Source organism: Oncorhynchus mykiss, chromosome 9 (genome assembly GCF_057628025.1).
Source record: "Oncorhynchus mykiss isolate SJ-2025 chromosome 9, ASM5762802v1, whole genome shotgun sequence".
NCBI lineage: Eukaryota > Metazoa > Chordata > Actinopteri > Salmoniformes > Salmonidae > Oncorhynchus > Oncorhynchus mykiss.
In genome coordinates this window covers 20,236,617-20,254,476 of record NC_143030.1, presented here as the reverse complement: position 1 = coordinate 20,254,476, position 17,860 = coordinate 20,236,617, and the positions used below count along the sequence as shown (strand labels likewise).

Below are 17,860 nucleotides of genomic sequence, written 5' to 3'. Positions count from 1 at the left end.
ATTGACTGTTCCTGAGTGGCCTGGTTACAGTTCAACTTGAAAATGGCTGTCTAACAATGATCAACAATCAACTTGACAGAACATTAATATTTATTTTAAAGAATAATGTGCAAACATTGTACAATCCAGGTTTGCAAAGCTATTAGAGACTTACCCAGAAGGACTCACAGCTGCAATCACTGCCAAAGGTGATTATAACATGTATTGCCTCAGATGTGTGAATCTTGTGTAAATGCATCATTTCTATATTTAAGTTAATACATATTCAAAAAAATGTAAAAACATGTTTTCACTTTGTCATTATAGGGTATTGTGTGTGGATGGGTGAGAATTTTAAAAGAATCCTTTCTGAATTCAGTCTGTAACAAAAAGTGGTAAAATAAATCAAGGGGTATGAATACTTTCTGAAGGCACGACAAATTGGATATTGTTTCATCATGTCAAATCAATTCAAATTTTATTAGTCACATGCGCTGAATACAACAGGTGTAGACATTACAGGGAAATGCTTACTTACGAGCCCCAAACCAACAATGCTGTTTCAGAAAAGTATGGATAAGAATAAGAGATTAAAGTAACAAGTAATTCAATAGCAGCAGTAAAATAACAATAGCGAGACTATATACAGGGGGGTACCGATACAGATTCCATATGCGGGGGCACCAGTTAGTTTAGGTAGTATGTACATGTAGGTAGAGTTATTAAAGTGACTATGCATAGATGACAACAGAGAGTAGCAGTGGTGTAAAGAGGGGGTGGGGGGGGGCACTGAAAATAGTCTGGGTAGCCATTTGACTAGATGTTCAGGAGTCTTATGGCTTGGGGGTAGAAGCTGTTTAGAAGACTCTTAGACCTAGACTTGGCGCTCTGGTACCACTTGCCGTGCGGTAGCAGAGAGAACAGTTTATGACTAGGGTGGCTGGAGTCTTTGACAATTTCAGGGCCTTCCTCTGACACCGCCTGGTATAGAGGTCCTGGATGGCAGGAAGCTTGGCCCCAGTGAAGTACTGGGCCGTTCGCACTACCCTCTGTATTGCCTTGTGGTCGGAGGCTGAGCAGTTGCCGTACCAGGCAGTGATGCAACCAGTCTCTATGGTGCAGCTGTAGAACGTTTTGAGGATCTGAGGACCCACCCAAATCTTTTCAGTCTCCTATGGGGGAATAGGTTTTGTCGTGCCCTCTTCACAATTGTCTTGGTGTGCTTGGACCATGTTAGTTTGTTGGTGATGTGGACACCAAGGATCATGTGATTTTGTTTGGCTGGTTTATGTAAAAGTGTTGAGTCATGCAAAGCGCTATACAAATTAAATGTGTTATTATTACTATCATTTCTGTTAATACTATCATTATTATCATTATTATATAACTCTTATTAAATATGTGTATTTGTTTGATGATTCATTGTTCTTGTACCCAGTGGGAAATCATTGATAAAGGAAACAATATCACAATACTGGTAGCATATTTAGAAGAGGACCCCTTGAACAATACCTAGGGTTAGGGTTGACAATAACATGATTATAGAAATATTATCAGAAATGTATGTCTCATACAACAACCGCATTCATAAAACTTTTTCTAAAACATCCAGGTTATTTTAAGGGGGCAAACATTTCTGTTGACCATTGATTACATTTTTGAAATTATTATTATTTCTATTTGCGTTTTTCTTTTTGTTTCAGGCACAGATAAAACAACAGAAATAGATCAGATAATAATCAGTAGTATATGGATTGTTAATCATGAAACATTATAGAATCTAATACATTATTACACATTCTTGCACATATTGACTTTATACACAATTTGAGTAAGGTACCAAGACATTTTCAATAATATTTTTGTGTTAATACATGCCAATTTCTGTGCTATTATGCCTGTTCTGCATCAGTGTAAGTAATTCAAGTGCCCGTAGGAAGGAAAGTGGTACACCTGGATAAAATCTTTATTTATCACTCCATGAGGGTATAGAAGTCTGCCTGGGGGCCACACCAGCAGAGCAGCCTATGAAATATTTGCTGGTCTTCAAGCACTCACTTGTGAGCTTAAGGCAAACAAAACAGAACTCTTTATTGCAATTCTTGCATTCTATATTTTTACAGCCAGTCTTATCGTGTTCTAACAATACACCACAGGTGGGACAGGCACGTGTGGATGGGCAGCCGGTGACCCCCTGGACATCAGCAAATGTGACAGTAGGGCAGGTCTTCAGCAGTTCCAGATCAGTCATGCAGTCATCGTTGTCACAGTGGTCAGAACTCTGTTGTGAACCTTTCCACTGCTGCAGGCACAGCCAGCAGAACTCGTACAGCTGGCCTTTTTCTGCTGAGCACACTGTGCAGTGGACTCTCAGGTTGGAGAGGTCAGTCCTTGCAACATATGAGTTGCAGCCTGGACACTTGTTTGAGGTGGGGTGTGTAGGATAATAAGTACAAATGAATACTAAATAGGCTTGATTCTGTCCTGCAACATTGCATACTCACAGTTCTTTGAAAAGTGATAGTTTGAATGACTGGATAGTTGAATGCATAAAACAATTTCAGAAAATACTGACCGATTTGTAAGAGTTCTGGGCTGAAACCAAGTCAGCCATTGTCTCCTCAAATTTCTTCATCTCCTCAGGAGTCAGAAGAGCCAGTTTACGCACTTCTGTGTAAGACCACTCGGCACCACACATTTCACCATCTTCACGTGATGCAGGGCAAATGAATGTGCACTTTTTCTGGAATTACAAAATACAGTTTGTGGTCAGCGGTGAGAAATACAAAATACTCAAATTCAAATAGCTTTGTTCTTGATCTTGACGGCAAGTTATAAGCTTCAGAAATTCAGAACAATTGAGTATTCTGAAAAGGTTAATGGTTGATTTTAAATAAATGTTTGTACTGTCACAAGGCAGTGCATAGACCTTTGGTGGGGCAGACGCTAAATGTACCCCCCCCCCCAAATACAAATTCATTCACACTTTTAAACTGATCCTGTTGCTAAATGTTCCATTATTAGGTCATACTTTTCTGCAAAAACACAGTCACCCATCACACATTGTAGGCTAAGCAAGCTAGAACCAAAGATTGAAAGGAATTAATTAAGTATGTTTGCTGGAACCACTACTGTAGAGTGCTATTACCACGTTCACAAGCTAATCGGAATTAGGAAACACTGAAATATCGGACTTGCAAACTGGATGAAAAAAGCATGTGTAGAACTACAACCAGTTAACAATTTGTAGATTTCAGTTTCTTAGTTCCGACTATGTAATCTGATCATCGCTTATGTAGGCTAGATGAATCCGCTAGTTAGCTAGGCTATGCTGTCAAAACAAGCTAACTAGTTATAGGCTACTTGATTTGAATTTGTTCTGCTACTGACAAACAGTCAAACAGCAGTTGCCCTCTTCTCTGTCCCTGACCACGAGACAACTTCAAAGTAACCTACTACAGGCAGTATTAATTTCAAACTCACCCCTGGTGTGTAGCTTGTGCATGCAACAAGTGCAGCAACGCACTGCCGCACTCATTTTTTAAACTTGACCTTTGTTTAACTAGGCAAGTCAGTTAAGAACAAATTCTTATTTTCAATGACAGCCTAGGAACAGTGGGTTAACTGCCTTGTCCAGGGGCAGAACGACAGATTTTTACCTTGTCAGGTCGGGGATTCTGTCACGAGTCCGACCGAGGGTGGCTCCCCTTCCCGGTCGGGTGGCGCTCGGCGGTCGCCGGCCTATTAGCTGCCACTGATTGTCTTTCCTCCCCCTCCTTGCATGTTTATTGTTAGCACCTGTTAGTGAATCATTAGTTGGGCTTTCTTTGTGCAGGATTAATTATTGTGACCTTCGGTTATGTAGTAGAGGAACGTGTTTGTTCCTGTTCGTGTATTCTGCTGTACCATTTTCGTCCCCCGTGTTTGGGGCATTTTGGTTTTGAGCACCCAGTGTTGCGTTAGTGCATTAAAGAGCACAGTATTGCACTCTCTGTTTCCTGCGTCTGACTCCACACCCACGACACCCGAATGCCGCCATCCATCCATGGTTTCCGGTTAAGGTATATTTTAATAGTCACAGTTGGTACAACATCTCCAATGCACTTCTTTATAAACTCACTCACCGCGTCAGCGTATAGGTCGATGTTGTTCTCTGAGGCTGACCGGAACATATTCCAGTCTGCGTGATCAAAACAATCTCGAAGCGTGGCTTCTGATTGGTCAGATCAGGGTTGAATGGATCTCGTCACTGGTACATCCTGTTTGCGTTTCTGCCAATTAGATGGTAAGAGCAAGATGACGTTGTGGTCGGATTTGCCGAAGGGAGGGCGGGGGAGGGCTTTGTATGCATCGCGGAAGTTAGAGTAGCAGTGGTCGAGTGTATTGGCCCTGCAGGTAGTGCAATCAATATGCTGATAGAGTTAAGGTAGCCTTGTTCTCAAATTTGCTTTGTTAAAATCCCGAGCTACAATAAATGCAACCTCAGGATATATGGTTTCTAGTTTACATAGATTCCAGCGAAGTTCCTTGAGGGCCGTCTTTTTGTCTGCTTGAGGGGGAATGTACACAGCTGTGACTATAGCTGACTAGAATTCTCTTGGTATTTGATTGTAAGGAATTCTAGGTCGGGTGACCAGAAAGACTTGAGTTCCTGTATGTTGTTATGATTACACCATGAGTTGTTAATCATGAATCATACACCGCTGCCCTTCCTCTTCCCAGAGAGGTGTTTATCTCTGTTGGCGCGATGCATGGAGAAGCCCTGCATTGGCTTGGCTGTGTACGTAGGGTCGTTGTCCTGTTGGAAGGTGAACCTTCGCCCCAGTCGGAGATCCTGAGCGGTCTGGAGCATGTTTTCATCAAGGATCTCTCTGTACTTTGCTCCATTCATCTTTCCCTTGATCCTGACTAGTCTCCCAGTCCATGTTGCTGAAAAACATCCCCATAGCATGATGCTGCCACCACCATTCTTCACCGTAGGGACGGTGCCAGGTTTCCTCCAGATGTGACGCTTGGCATTCAGGCCAAAGAGTTCAATCTTGTTTTCATCAGACCAGAGAATCCTGTGTTTCATTGTCAGACTGTCCCTTAGATTTCTTTTGTAAACTCCAAGCGGGCTGTCATGTACCTTTTACTGAGGAGTGGCTTCCGTCGGGTTCTTGGTCACCTCCCTGACCAAGGCCTTTCTCCCCCGATTGCTCAGTTTGGCCGGGCAGCCAGCTCTAGGAAGAGTCTTGGTGGTTCCAAACTTCTTCCATTTAAGAATTATGGAGGCCCCTGTGTTCTTGGGGACCTTCAATGCTGCAAAAATGTTTGGTACCCTTCCCCAGATCTGTCCATCGACACAATCCTGTCTCTGAGCTCTACTGACAATTCCGTCGACCACACAGCTTGGATTTTACTCTGACATTCACTGTCATGTGTGGGTCCTTATACAGACAGGTGTGTGCTTTTCCAATCAATTAAATTTACCACAGGTGGACTCCAATCAAGTTGTAGAAATATCTCAAGGATGATCAATGGAAACGGTATGCACCTGAACTCCATTTCGAGTCTCATAGGAAAGTGTCTGAATACTTATGTAAATAAGTAATCTGTTTTTATTTGTAAGACATTTCTAAAAACCTGTTTCGCTTTGTCATTAAGGGGTGTCACGAGGTGCCCTTTTTGATGAGGATCATAGTCCCCTCTCTCTCTCCCAAAACAGGTTTATGACGGTCATAAATACCTAAAACTCTTTACCCCACTCGACCAAAATGAAGGTTGAGAATCCATTTGTTACCAATGAGAACGACTTTGCAGTACGGTAACGTCAAAGGGTTGAATAATGTAACAATATTTCTCTATTCCAACCATTTTAAATTGTTTGTGGGTATTTAAAGAACAATCCTGTCGAATTTGTTAATAATTTGTGATGTAACTAAAGACCTTAGGACAACATAACTGTATATCTTAATGTAAAAATGTGCTAGTTGTCAGAGTCACATCCAAATGTGGGGGAAAATCTAGGATTAAATATGAAACTATTTGTGAGAAGATGTAATGTGATGTTAACCAAGTCCGTGAGCACAGACACAACGAAGGCGTCATGGACCGAACCTTTTCCCAGAAGTGTATACATTTATATTAACCTGTTGAGTGTAGGGGGCAGTATTTTGATGTTTGGATGAAATGAAACTGCCTATTTCTCAGGCCCAGAATCTAGAATATGCATATAATTGTCAGATTAGGATAGAAAACACTCTAAAGTTTACAAAACTGTCCAAATATTGTCTGTGAGTATAACAGAACTGATTTTGCAGGCGAAAACCTGAGGAAAATCCAACCTGGAAGTGCTGTTTTTCCTGAAAGCTCTCTGTTCCATTGCCTGCCTTCGCTCCATTTAAAGGGATATCAACCAGATTCATTTTCCTAAGGCTTCCACATGTTGTGACCAGTCTTTAGACATAGTTTCAGGCTTTTATTTTGAAAAATGAGCGAGAAAGCACATCGCGTCATTGGATGGCTGGGTGCCAGCAGTGTTTGCATGCACAACAGCTTGGAACAGACATTTTCTCTCTCTCTCCTATTGAAGAAGCTACAGTCCCGGTTGAAATATTATCGATTATATATGGTAAAAACAACCTGAGGATTGATTATGAAAAACGTTTGACATGTTTCTACGAACTTTACGGATACTATTTGGAATTTTCGTCTGCCCGTTCGTGACCACTCGAGCCTGTGGATTTTTGAACATAACGCGCCAACCAAATGGAGGCATTTTGGATATAAAAATAATCTTTATGGAACAAAATGAACATTTATTGTGTAACTGGGAGTCTCGTGAGTGCAAACATCTGAAGATCATCATAGGTAAGCGATTCATTTTATTGCTTTTCTGACTTTCGTGACCAATCTACTTGGCTGCTAGCTGTTTGTAATGTTTGCTGAGAGAGATGTCCTTACATAAACACTTGGTATGCTTTCGCCGAAAAGCTGTTTTGAAATCTGACACGCCAGGTGGATTAACAACAAGCTAAACTGTGTTTTGCACTTGTGATTTCATGAAAATTAAATATTTTTAGTAATTTAATTAGAATTTGGTACTATGCAATTCAGCAGATGTTGACAAATGATCCCGCTAACGGGATGGGTGGATCAAGAAGTTAACCTGTTGCGACGAGCAATCCCGTATCCGGGAGCGTAATTATAGCCTCAAGCTCATTAGCATAACGCAACGTTAACTATTCATGAAAATCGCAAATGAAATGAAATAAATATATTGGCTCACAAGCTTAGCCTTTTGTTAACAACACTGTCATCTCAGATTTAAAAAAAATGCTTTTCAACCATAGCTACACAAGCATTTGTGTAAGAGTATTGATAGCTAGCATAGCATTAAGCCTAGCATTCAGCAGGCAACATTTTCACAAAAACAAGAAAAGCATTAAAATAAAATAATTTACCTTTGAAGAACTTCGGATGTTTTCAATGAGGAGACTCTCAGTTAGATAGCAAATGTTCAGTTTTTCCAAAAATATTATTTGTGTAGGAGAAATCGCTCCGTTTTGTTCATCAGGTTTGGCTAAGAAAAAAACCTGAAAATTCAGTCATTACAACGGCAAACTTTTTTCCAAATTAACTCCAGAATATCGACAGAAACATGGCAAACGTTGTTTAGAATCAAACCTCAAGGTGTTTTTCACATATCTATTCGATGATAAATCACTCGTGGCAGTTTGGTTTCTCCTCTGAACAAAATGGAAAAATGCACGCACCTGGAGATTACGCAATAGTTTCGACGGAGGACACCGAGCGGACACCTGGTAAATGTAGTCTCTTATGGTCAATTTTCCAATGATATGCCTACAAATACGTCACAATGCTGCAGACACCTTGGGGAAACGACAGAAAGTGTAGGCTCATTCCTTGCGCATTCACAGCCATATAAGGAGACATTGGAACACAGCACATTCAAACTCTGGCTCACTTCCTGTATGAAATTTCATCTTGCTTTCGCCTGTAGCATTAGTTCTGTGGCACTCACAGACAATATCTTTGCAGTTTTGGAAACGTCAGAGTGTTTTCTTTCCAAAGCTGTCAATTATATGCATAGTCGAGCATCTTTTCGTGACAAAATATCTTGTTTAAAACGGGAACGTTTTTCATCCAAAAATGAAATACTGCCCCCAGAGGTTCAAGAGGTTAAGTCAAAGAACGTAAGGACTAGGAGTCCCCACGTTGAAATGGCTACAACTCTATTACCAAAGGACAAGACCAGACAGTGTGGCGCATTGGCAACATGGCTGGAAATGGTTAAACTCTGAGACTATCGATCACTACAGAATAAGTGTGAAATTCTAGGCCGTCAAACAACCGGCCTGCAGCTGGAAATGTTCTTGAGAATGGATCTTTCCGAGTACCATTGTTCTTAGAGTTGGTTTGTTAGAATAGATGGTTCCGCGGTTGTCGGTATTCTCAGAGAATACCGACAACCGCGGAACCATCTATTCTAACAGACCAACTCTAAGAACAATGGTACTCGGAAAGATCCATTCTCAAGAACATTTCTCCCAGCAACGACCATTGGTACACCTGATGTAACCATTATAAACACAACCAGAGATTTTCTGTCGACTGACTCCCCAGCAGATGGACCTGCAATTTCAAAATAGAGACAACAAGACATACGGGCGTAAATATGTACATTGCAATTATTTTCAAATGAGCGGCCGTTCATGTGCTAAGTATTAGCATTTCAATTAGTATAATTATTAACTGTGTATTGTGGGTCCATTCTGTCTTTCCTGCTCTTTACCTGTCACCACCCCTTTCCATTGTCTGCCAAGCCATCAGATTGGTTTAGCCCACTAGGGACTTTTTATTGCATTGTGTTAGTAACCAATAACTATACTCTTTGTTATGTATTTCTGTGATTATTTAGTTAGTTAGTAAATGAATAATTAAGCCATTTTAATTAAATGTTATGACGTTCAGAATGAGACAGACAGAGGTAATAATCATTAATAGAAGACTGTAATCGATAAGATATGAAAATATCTGAAGAGTTATATTCGGGAAATAATAACTCTGTAAACATTTTCCCGTGGTGCCCTGACTTCCTCGTTGAATGTTTACATGATTAGTTTAATCCCGTAATAATCAAACCTAGAGAACTGATTTGATATAAATAAGTCTTAACATTGTCACGTTCTGACCTTTATTTCCTTTGTTTTGTCTTTATTTAGTATGATCAGGGCGTGAGTTGGGGTGGACAGTCTATGTTTGATTTTCTATGTTTGGTTTCTGTTTCGGCCTATGGTTCTCAATCAGAGGCAGGTGTCGTTAGTTGTCTCTGATTAAGAATCATACTTAGGTAGCCTGGGTTTCACTGTTGGTTTGTAGGTATTTGTTTTCCGAGTCAGTGTTTGTCACCACACAGAACTGTTTCGTTGATGCACGTTATTTTTGTTTTGTTCGAGTGTTCAGTTGTTTTCGTAATAAATAATTATGGACACTTACCACGCTGCGTTTTGGTCCGATCCCTGTTACTCCTCTTCAGACGAAGAGGAGATCTGCCGTTACAAACATTTAATGATATTCCAGTCACGACAGGGGTATTGTGTGTAAATTTGAGGAAAAAATATATTTAATACATTTTAGAGTAACATAACAAAATGTGGAAAAAGTCAAGGGCCTGTATACTTTCTGAACGCACTGTATGCATAGGCCTATATGTGTGCCCAAGCCTTGAAAAAAAAAACGATTAAAATAATGATTGTGCTCTTCTTTATACAATGCATATTACGCAATGCAGAAAAGCATTAAAAAAAAACTGATTTAATATGTCTTTAATTGGTCTAGCCTAAATTCAAAAATTAAACAAATTCTAGTAATCACCTTTGAGTGTGGTCTGTATGCTTACTGGATGGACTGGTTATCTTATGCTACACTGAAGTTTCTATTCATGAGTCTGGGAGACGATGCTGTTGGTTCATTGATTTTGCATGGCGGGTTTCAGAGTTCATCTATAATAGTGAATTTGAAAATGGGCCATTCTAAATCGAAACTAATTTAACATATTAGTAAAGACAATATTACATTGAGAGTAGTCTGATGATCACTTGAGGAGAGAACAGTGTGTGCAGCCTGAGGCAAGCTTTAAAGAAAAATCAATAGCCTACAGTCACATCATGCAGCCCATATATGTTTTGATTTCTAAGACATTCGAAGGTTTGTATCATTCCCAACGAAAGTTGCCAAACAACCTCTAAATCTAGGGTAGCCTATGGGACATGTTTCAAGTGATCACTTTTACGCTTGTGGGTTCAATCCCCTCGGGGGCCCAGTACAAAAACGTTTGCACTCATTACTGTAAATTGCTCTGGATAAGAGCGTCTGGGAAAATAATGAAAAGACCATTTTGGTTCTCACATAGAAATAAGTTGCATTTGCAAAGTATTTCAACAAACTGGAAAACATACGGTACCAGTCAAACGTTTGGACACATCTACTCATTCAAGGGTTTTTCTTAATTTTGTCTATAGTAGTGAAGACATCAAAACTATGAAATAACACATTTGGAATCATGTAGTAACCAAAAAAGTGTTAAACAAATCAAAATATATTTTATATTTGAGATTCTTCAAAGTAGCTACCCTTTCACTTCATGACAGCTTTGCACACTCTTGGCATTCTCTCAACCAGCTTCATGAGGTAGTCACCTGGAATGATTCTCGGCAGGTTGCCTAGTGGTTAGAGTGTTGGGCCAGTAACCGAAAGGTTGCTAGATCGAATCCCCGAGCTGACAAGGTAAAAATCTGTTGTTCTGCCCCTGAACAAGACAGTTCAGTTCACTGTACCTAGGCCGTCATTGTAAATAAGAATTTGTTCTTAACGGACTTGCCTAGTTAAATTAAAAACAATATTTAAAAAATAGCAGGTGTGCCTTGTTCAAAGTTAATTTGTGGAATTTCTTTCCTTCTTAATGTGTTTAAGCCAATCAGTTGTATTGTGACAAGGTAGGGGTGGTACAGAAGACAGCCTTTTTTTGCAAAAGACCAAGTCCATATTATGGCAAGAACAGCTCAAATAAGCAAAGAAAAAGGACAGTCCATAATTACTTTAAGACACGAAGAGTCCAGCTGTAGGCCTGTTGTAAGGCAGGTCCTCAGCAGACATCACCGGTAAGAACATTGCCTATGGGCACATACCCACCGTCGCTGGACCAGACAGGACTGGCAAAAAGTGCTCTTCTCTGACGAGTTGTGGTTTTGTCTCACCAGGGGTGATGGTCGGATTTGTGTTTATCGTTGCGGTGAGGGTGAGGGTGAGGGCTAGGGCCATTCCCCCCAGAAATGTCCGGGAACTTGCAGGCGCCTTGGTAGAAGAGTGGGGTAACATCTCACAGCAAGAACTGGCAAATCTGGTGCAGTCCATGAGGAGGAGATGGACTGCAGTACTTAATGCAGCTGGTGGCCACACCAGATACTGACTGTTACTTTTGATCAAGGACACATTATTCCATTTCTGTTCGTCACATGTCTGTGGAACTTGTTCAGTTTATGTCTCAGTTGTTGAATCTTGTTATGTTCATACAAATATTTCCAGATGTTAAGTTTGCTGAAAATAAACGCAGTTGACAATGAGAGGACATTTCTTTATTTGTTGGAGTGTCAGTGCAGTGTATGTGGGTAGAGTCCAGTGAGTGACTATCTATGCAGAGATAGGGGGGGGGGGGGGGGGGGTGTCAATGTAAATAGTCCGGGTGGCCATTTGATTAACCTTTCTGATCTCCCCATCCCGGATCCGGGTTCGTGAATACAGACTCAAGCTCATTACCATAACGCAACGTTAACTATTCATGAAAATCGCAAATGAAATGAAATAAATATGCTAGCTCTCAAGCTTAGCCTTTTGTTAACAACACTGTCATCTCAGATTTTCAAAATATGCTTCTCAACCATTGCAAAACAAGCATTTGTGTAACAGTATTGATGGCTAACGTAGCATTTAGCATTAACATTCAGCTGGCAACATTTACACAAAAAAACAGAAAAGCATTCAAAAAAATCATTTACCTTTGAAGAACTTCAGATGTTTTCAATGAGGAGACTCTCAGATAGCAAATGTTCAGTTTTTCCTGAAAGATTATTTGTTTAGGACAAATCGCTCCGTTTTCTGCGTCACGTTTAGCTATGAAAAAAACCCTGTATCCAGGATTGTGTAAATCTATCAGCAAGCTCATTAGCATAACACAACGTTAACTATTTATGAAAATCGCAAATGAAATGAAATAAATATGCCATCTCTCAAGCTTAGCCTTTTGTAAACAACACTGTCATCTCAGATTTTCAAAATATGCTTCTCAACCATAGGAAAACAATAATTTGTGTAAAAGTAGCTAGCTAGAGTTAGCATTTCGCGTTAGCATTTAGCGTTAGCATTAGCGTTAGCATCCAGCACGCAACATTAACAAAAACATAAAAGCCTTCAAATAAAATCATTTACCTTTGAAGAACTTCTGATGTTTTCAATGAGGATACTCTCAGTTAGATAGCAGATGCTCAGTTTTTCCAAAAAGATTCCTTGTGTATTAGAAATAGCTCCGTTTTATACATCACATTTGGCCACCAAAAAAAATCCATAAATTCAGTCCTCAAAACGCAAACTTTTTTCCAAATTAACTCCATAATATCGACTGAAAACATGGCAAACGTTGTTTAGAATCAATCATCAAGGTGTTTTTCACATATCTCTTCATTGATACATCGTTCTTGGACACATGCTTTCTCCCCTGAATCAAATGGTAAAGTGGAAGCAGCTGGCAATTGCGCACCGAATTCGACGCAGGACACCAGGCGGACACTTGGGAAATGTAGTCTCTTATGGTCAATCTTCCAATGATATGCCTACAAATACGTCACAATGCTGCTAAGACCTTGGGCGAACGACAGAAAGTGTAGGCTCATTCGTTGCGCAATCACAGCCATATAAGGAGAGAATGGAAAACAGAGCTTCAGAAATTCTGCTAATTCCTGGGTGATGCATCATCTTGGTTTCGCCTGTAGAATGAGTTCTGGGGCACTTACAGACAAAATCTTTGCAGATTCTGAAACTTCAGAGTGTTTTCTTTCCAAAACTGTCAAGAATATGCATAGTCGAGCATCTTTTCGTGACAAAATATCGCGCTTAAAACGGGAACGTTTTTTATCCAAAAATGAAATAGCGCCCCTAGACCTCTAACAGGTTAATTTTTCAGCAGTCTTATGGCTTCGGGGTAGAAAGCTGACTAGCAAGACTTGGCGCTCCAATACTATTCAATGTGCGGTAGCAGAGAGTACAGTCTGTGACTTGGGTGACTGGAGTCTTTGACAATTTTTAGGGCTTTCTTCTGACACGGCTTAGTATATAAGTCCTGAATGGCAGGAAGCTTGGCCCTAGTGATGTACTGGGCTGTACGCACTACCCTCTGTAGTGCCTTACGGTCAGATGCCGAGCAGTTGTGAAACCAGGCGGCGATGCAAAGGGTCAGGATGCTCTCAGTGGTGCAGCTGTAGAACTTTTTGAGGATCTGGGGACCCATGCCACATTGTCTCCTGGGGGGAAAGGTGTTGTAGTGCCCTCTTCATGATTGTCTTTGTGTGTTTGGACCATGATAGTTTGTTGGTGATGTTGACACCAAGGAAACTTTCGACCCGCTCCACTAAAGCCCCGTCGATGGGCCTGTTCGGTCCTCCTTTTCCTGTAGTCCACGATCAGATCCTTTGTCTTGCTCACATTGAGGGAGAGGTTGTTATCCTGGCACCACACTGCCAGGTCTCTGACCTCCTCTCTATAGGCTGTCTCATCATTGTCGGTAATGAGGCCTACCACTGTTGTGTCGTCAGAAAACGTAATGATGGTGTTGGAGTCGTGTTTGGTCACACATTTGTGGGTGAACACGGAGTACAGGCGGGGACTAAGCACGCACCCCTGAGGGGCCCCAGTGTTGAGGATCAGTGTGGCAGATGTGTTGTTGCTTACCCTTACCACCACGGCGGACCGTCAGGAAGTCCAGGATCCAGTTGCAGAGGGCAGTGCTTAGTCCTAGGGTCCGCGCATGCTTTGAGTACACGTCCTGGTAATCCGTCAGGCCCTTCAGCTTTGTGAATGCTGACCTGTTTAAATGTCTTGCTCACATCGGCTACAGAGAGCGTTATCACACAGTCGTCCGGAACAGCTGGTGTTCTCATGCATGCTTCAGTGTTGCTTGCCTTGAAGCGAGCACAAAAGGCATTTAGCTCATCTGGTAGGCTCGTGCTACCGGGCAGCTCACGGCTGGGTTTCCCTTTGTAGTCTGTAATAGTTTTCATGCCATGCCACATCGGACGAAAATCAGAGTAGGAGTCAATCTTAATCCTGTATTGACACTTTGCCTGTTTGATGGTTCGTCTGAAGGCGTAGCGGGATTTCTTATAAGCATCCGGATTAGTGTCCCGATGCTTGAAAGCGGCAGCTCAATGTGGATGCTGCCTGTAATCCATGGTTTCTGGTTGGGGATATGTACGTACGGTCACTGTTGGGACGATGTCGTTGATACATTTATTGATGAAGCCGATGACTGAGGTGGTATACTCCTCAATACTATTGGATAAATCCCGGAACGTATTCCAGTACTGTAGCGTAGCGTCCGCGTCATCTGACCATTTCCGTATAGAGTGAGTCACTGGCACTTCCTGCTTTAGTTTTTGCTTGTAAGCAGGAATCAGGAGGATAGCATTATGGTCAGATTTGCCAAATGGGGATGAGGGAGAGCTTTGCATGCATCACTGTGTGTGGAGATTTTCCCCCTTTGGTTACACATGTGACATGCTGGTGGAAATGATGTAAAACTGATTTCAGTTTGCCTGCATTAAAGTCCCCGGCCACTAGGAGCACCGATTCTGGATGAGCATTTTCTTGTTTGCTTATGGCCTTATACAGCTGGTTGAGTGCAGTCTTAGAGCCAGCATTGGTTTGTGGTCGTAAATAGACAGCTATGAATAATATAGATGGGAACTATCTTGGTAGATAGTGTGGTGTACAGCTGATCATAAGGTACTCTACCTCAAGTGAGCAAAACCTCAATACTTCTATCTACCAAGCGGTATGATGAAACTGGCTCTCATGAGGTCCACCACAGGAAAGGAAGACCCAGAGTTACCTCTGCTGCAGTCTAAGTTCATTAGACTTAACTGCACCTCAGATTGCAGCCCAAATAAATTATTCACAGAGCTCAAGTAACAGACGTCTCAACTTTGACTGTTCAGAGGAGACTGCGTGAATCAGGCCTTCATGGTCGAATTGCTGAAAAGAAACCACTACTCAAGGACACCAATAAGAAGGAGAATTGCTTGGGCCAAGAAACACGAGCAATGGACATTAGACCGGTGGAAATCTGTCCTTTGGTCTGATGAGTCCAAATTTGAGGTATTTGGTTCCAACCGCCGTTTCTTTATGAGCTGTAATGTAGGTGAACGGATGATCTCCGCATGTATGGTTCCCACCGTGAAGCATGGAGGAGGAGGTGTGATGGTGTAGGGGTGCTTTGCTGGTGACATGGTCTTTGATTTATTTAGAATTCAATGCACACTTAACCATTAAGGGTACCACAGCATTCTGCAGCAATACAACAGGACAATGACCCAAAACACACCTCCAGGCTGTGTAAGGGCTATTTGACCAAGGAGAGTGGTGGAGTGCCTCATCATCTGACCTGGCCTACACAATCACCTGAGATCAACCCAATTGAGATGGTTTGGGATGAGTTGGACCGCAGAGTGAAGGAAATGCAGCCAGCAAGTGCTCAGCAAATGTGGCTACTCCTTCAAGACTGTTGGAAAAGCATTCCTCATGAAGCTGGTTGAGAGAATGCCAAGAGTATGCAAAGCTGTCATCAAGGCAAAGGGTGGCTACTTTGAAGAATCTAAAATATATTTTGATTTGTTTATCACATTTTTGGTTACTACATGATTCCATGTGTGTTATTTCATAGTTTGAATGAGTAGGTGTCCAAACTTTTGACTGTATATCAAGTATTTTTATTTTAAATTGTTGGTGTTGAGCTGGAGTATGGCGACTGCTATACTCAATTGATGTCCCTAGGCGAAAGGGGCAGGTGCTCCAGCATCCCCAGTGCTCTATCTGTGCACATGCCTGTACTGTCATACAATAATGGCTGAAGACAGATAGTGCGCTGAAGACAACTGGGGGAAAAAACTGGGAAAATAATGACCAGTGATTTTGAGGTCAGAAAGTCAGTTCGAAAAAGAGGCCCAAGTTCCCAGCTTGGAATTCCGAGTTGGATGACCTTTCAAAACGAATTTTCCCAGTCGGAGCTTGTTTTCTTCCAGAGTTCCTAGCTGCATAAGTAGCCTACCTTGTCGAGTAGGCTTAGGCACCATCCGGTCAATGACTCTGGGGTGACAGCGTGACCACAGGACATCTCTGCCCTCAGAGACTCATATATAACCCCGCCAACTGAAACACAGCACAAACAATACGTTTCTCTTTTGAATTTTACCTACTGGTATTCCCTTTAAATTAGCATTTTCTGTAATGGAGGTCACAGATGCTCATATCTAAGGTTATAACCTAGGAAAAATGATTTACTAAAGTTATACGATTAATCATTTTGCTTACAATGTCATTTCCTTTCATTTAAATCGTCAATTGTCACTTTGAATTTAGACACACCAAATGTCCAATCGAATCCTAAAATTGTATGACATACGAAATGGGTACGAATAGCTAATAATTATTTTAAATATAGACCCCTCCCCCAATAACAGTTTTCCGCTGGGGGGAATGCTCAATCTTTGTAATGAGGGATTTTCAAAGCGTTAACACCTACGACAAACTTAAAGACATATTATATTTGTAGAATCAGCATAATATTGTAATACCCCTAATTGATTGAATTGACATATACAAGGTATGAAATACTTGTTTACTTTCTAGCATTAAAAATAATAGATAAATACCATAAAACTCTACTGAGTCACTGCTGGGACAGGCTAATTTGCTTACCCATCAGAACATTAAATGCTGCAGTATAAATTGTCTATAATATTTTGTCATTGATAAGCCGTTCAATATGAACAAAAACATTTGTAGTTATTTGTCATTTTAAATGGTTTTTCATGGTTGCAAAGGCGAGTGACGCAAATGCCACAGCAATTGAAGAACGACCCATATGCAACATGTATCTGATATGTAAACCTATAAGCTTCTATTAAATTTTTAAAGTAAACTCTTTAGTTCTTGCCACAGTTGTCATTAGGGTAACATAGCATGCAGAACAAATTATTAGCTTAATTTACTCTTCAATTGTCTAACGTCTTAAACTAATGAAAATCTTACTAATGTCATCATCTCTGTTCACAAACTTGAGCGTCTTGTCTCCGGGGTCATAACATTTCTCTTTCTCCTGCTTCTCTTTCTTCTGGCATTGGGTTGTTTTGCTGTTCCCCATCTTGTCTTTCAACTGCTGCTATCACTATGCCGTGAAGTGAGTTATGAATCTGACTTAGCAAGTGAGCCAAGTCTGCTCGCTCGCTATTTCTTACAGCTGCTTTCAGCTTTCACTTTTTCTTTCCATGTCAGTGTTTAAAATAGGACACCAGACTGAAATTGACCTCCAGGGGCAGACTGGGACCAGAAATTGCCTTGGCATTTCTGGCCCATTTTTTACCTTGAGGCTCTTCTCTGTCCAGGCACCCCAATGGTGAAACTAGGACAGTGGAGTCCTACCTGAAACCTTACCTCTTCGAAGAATATCTTAAAATAAGCCCACAGAACTCCCTCTCCCACCCCCTTGTTTTTCAGTTTGTCATTTTCTTAACCCATATAGTGACTAAAGAGTATCATGCTAGCTAGTCTT

The 17,860-nt window shown here is 41.2% G+C and overlaps 1 protein-coding gene across 1 annotated transcript; it reads right to left on the bottom strand.

Moving 5' to 3' along the window:
* Positions 1-427: 427 nt before the first annotated feature.
* On the bottom strand, positions 428-17,581 carry LOC118966008 (uncharacterized). Its single transcript, XM_036987482.2, has 4 exons — positions 17,341-17,581; positions 16,358-16,458; positions 2,555-2,722; positions 428-2,398 (listed from the first exon to the last, which is right to left on the bottom strand). The coding sequence occupies exons 1-4, from the start codon at positions 17,450-17,452 to the stop codon at positions 1,946-1,948; spliced, it is 834 nt and encodes a 277-aa protein (XP_036843377.1). The 5' UTR covers positions 17,453-17,581; the 3' UTR covers positions 428-1,945.
* Between the last annotated feature and the right edge of the window lie 279 nt (positions 17,582-17,860).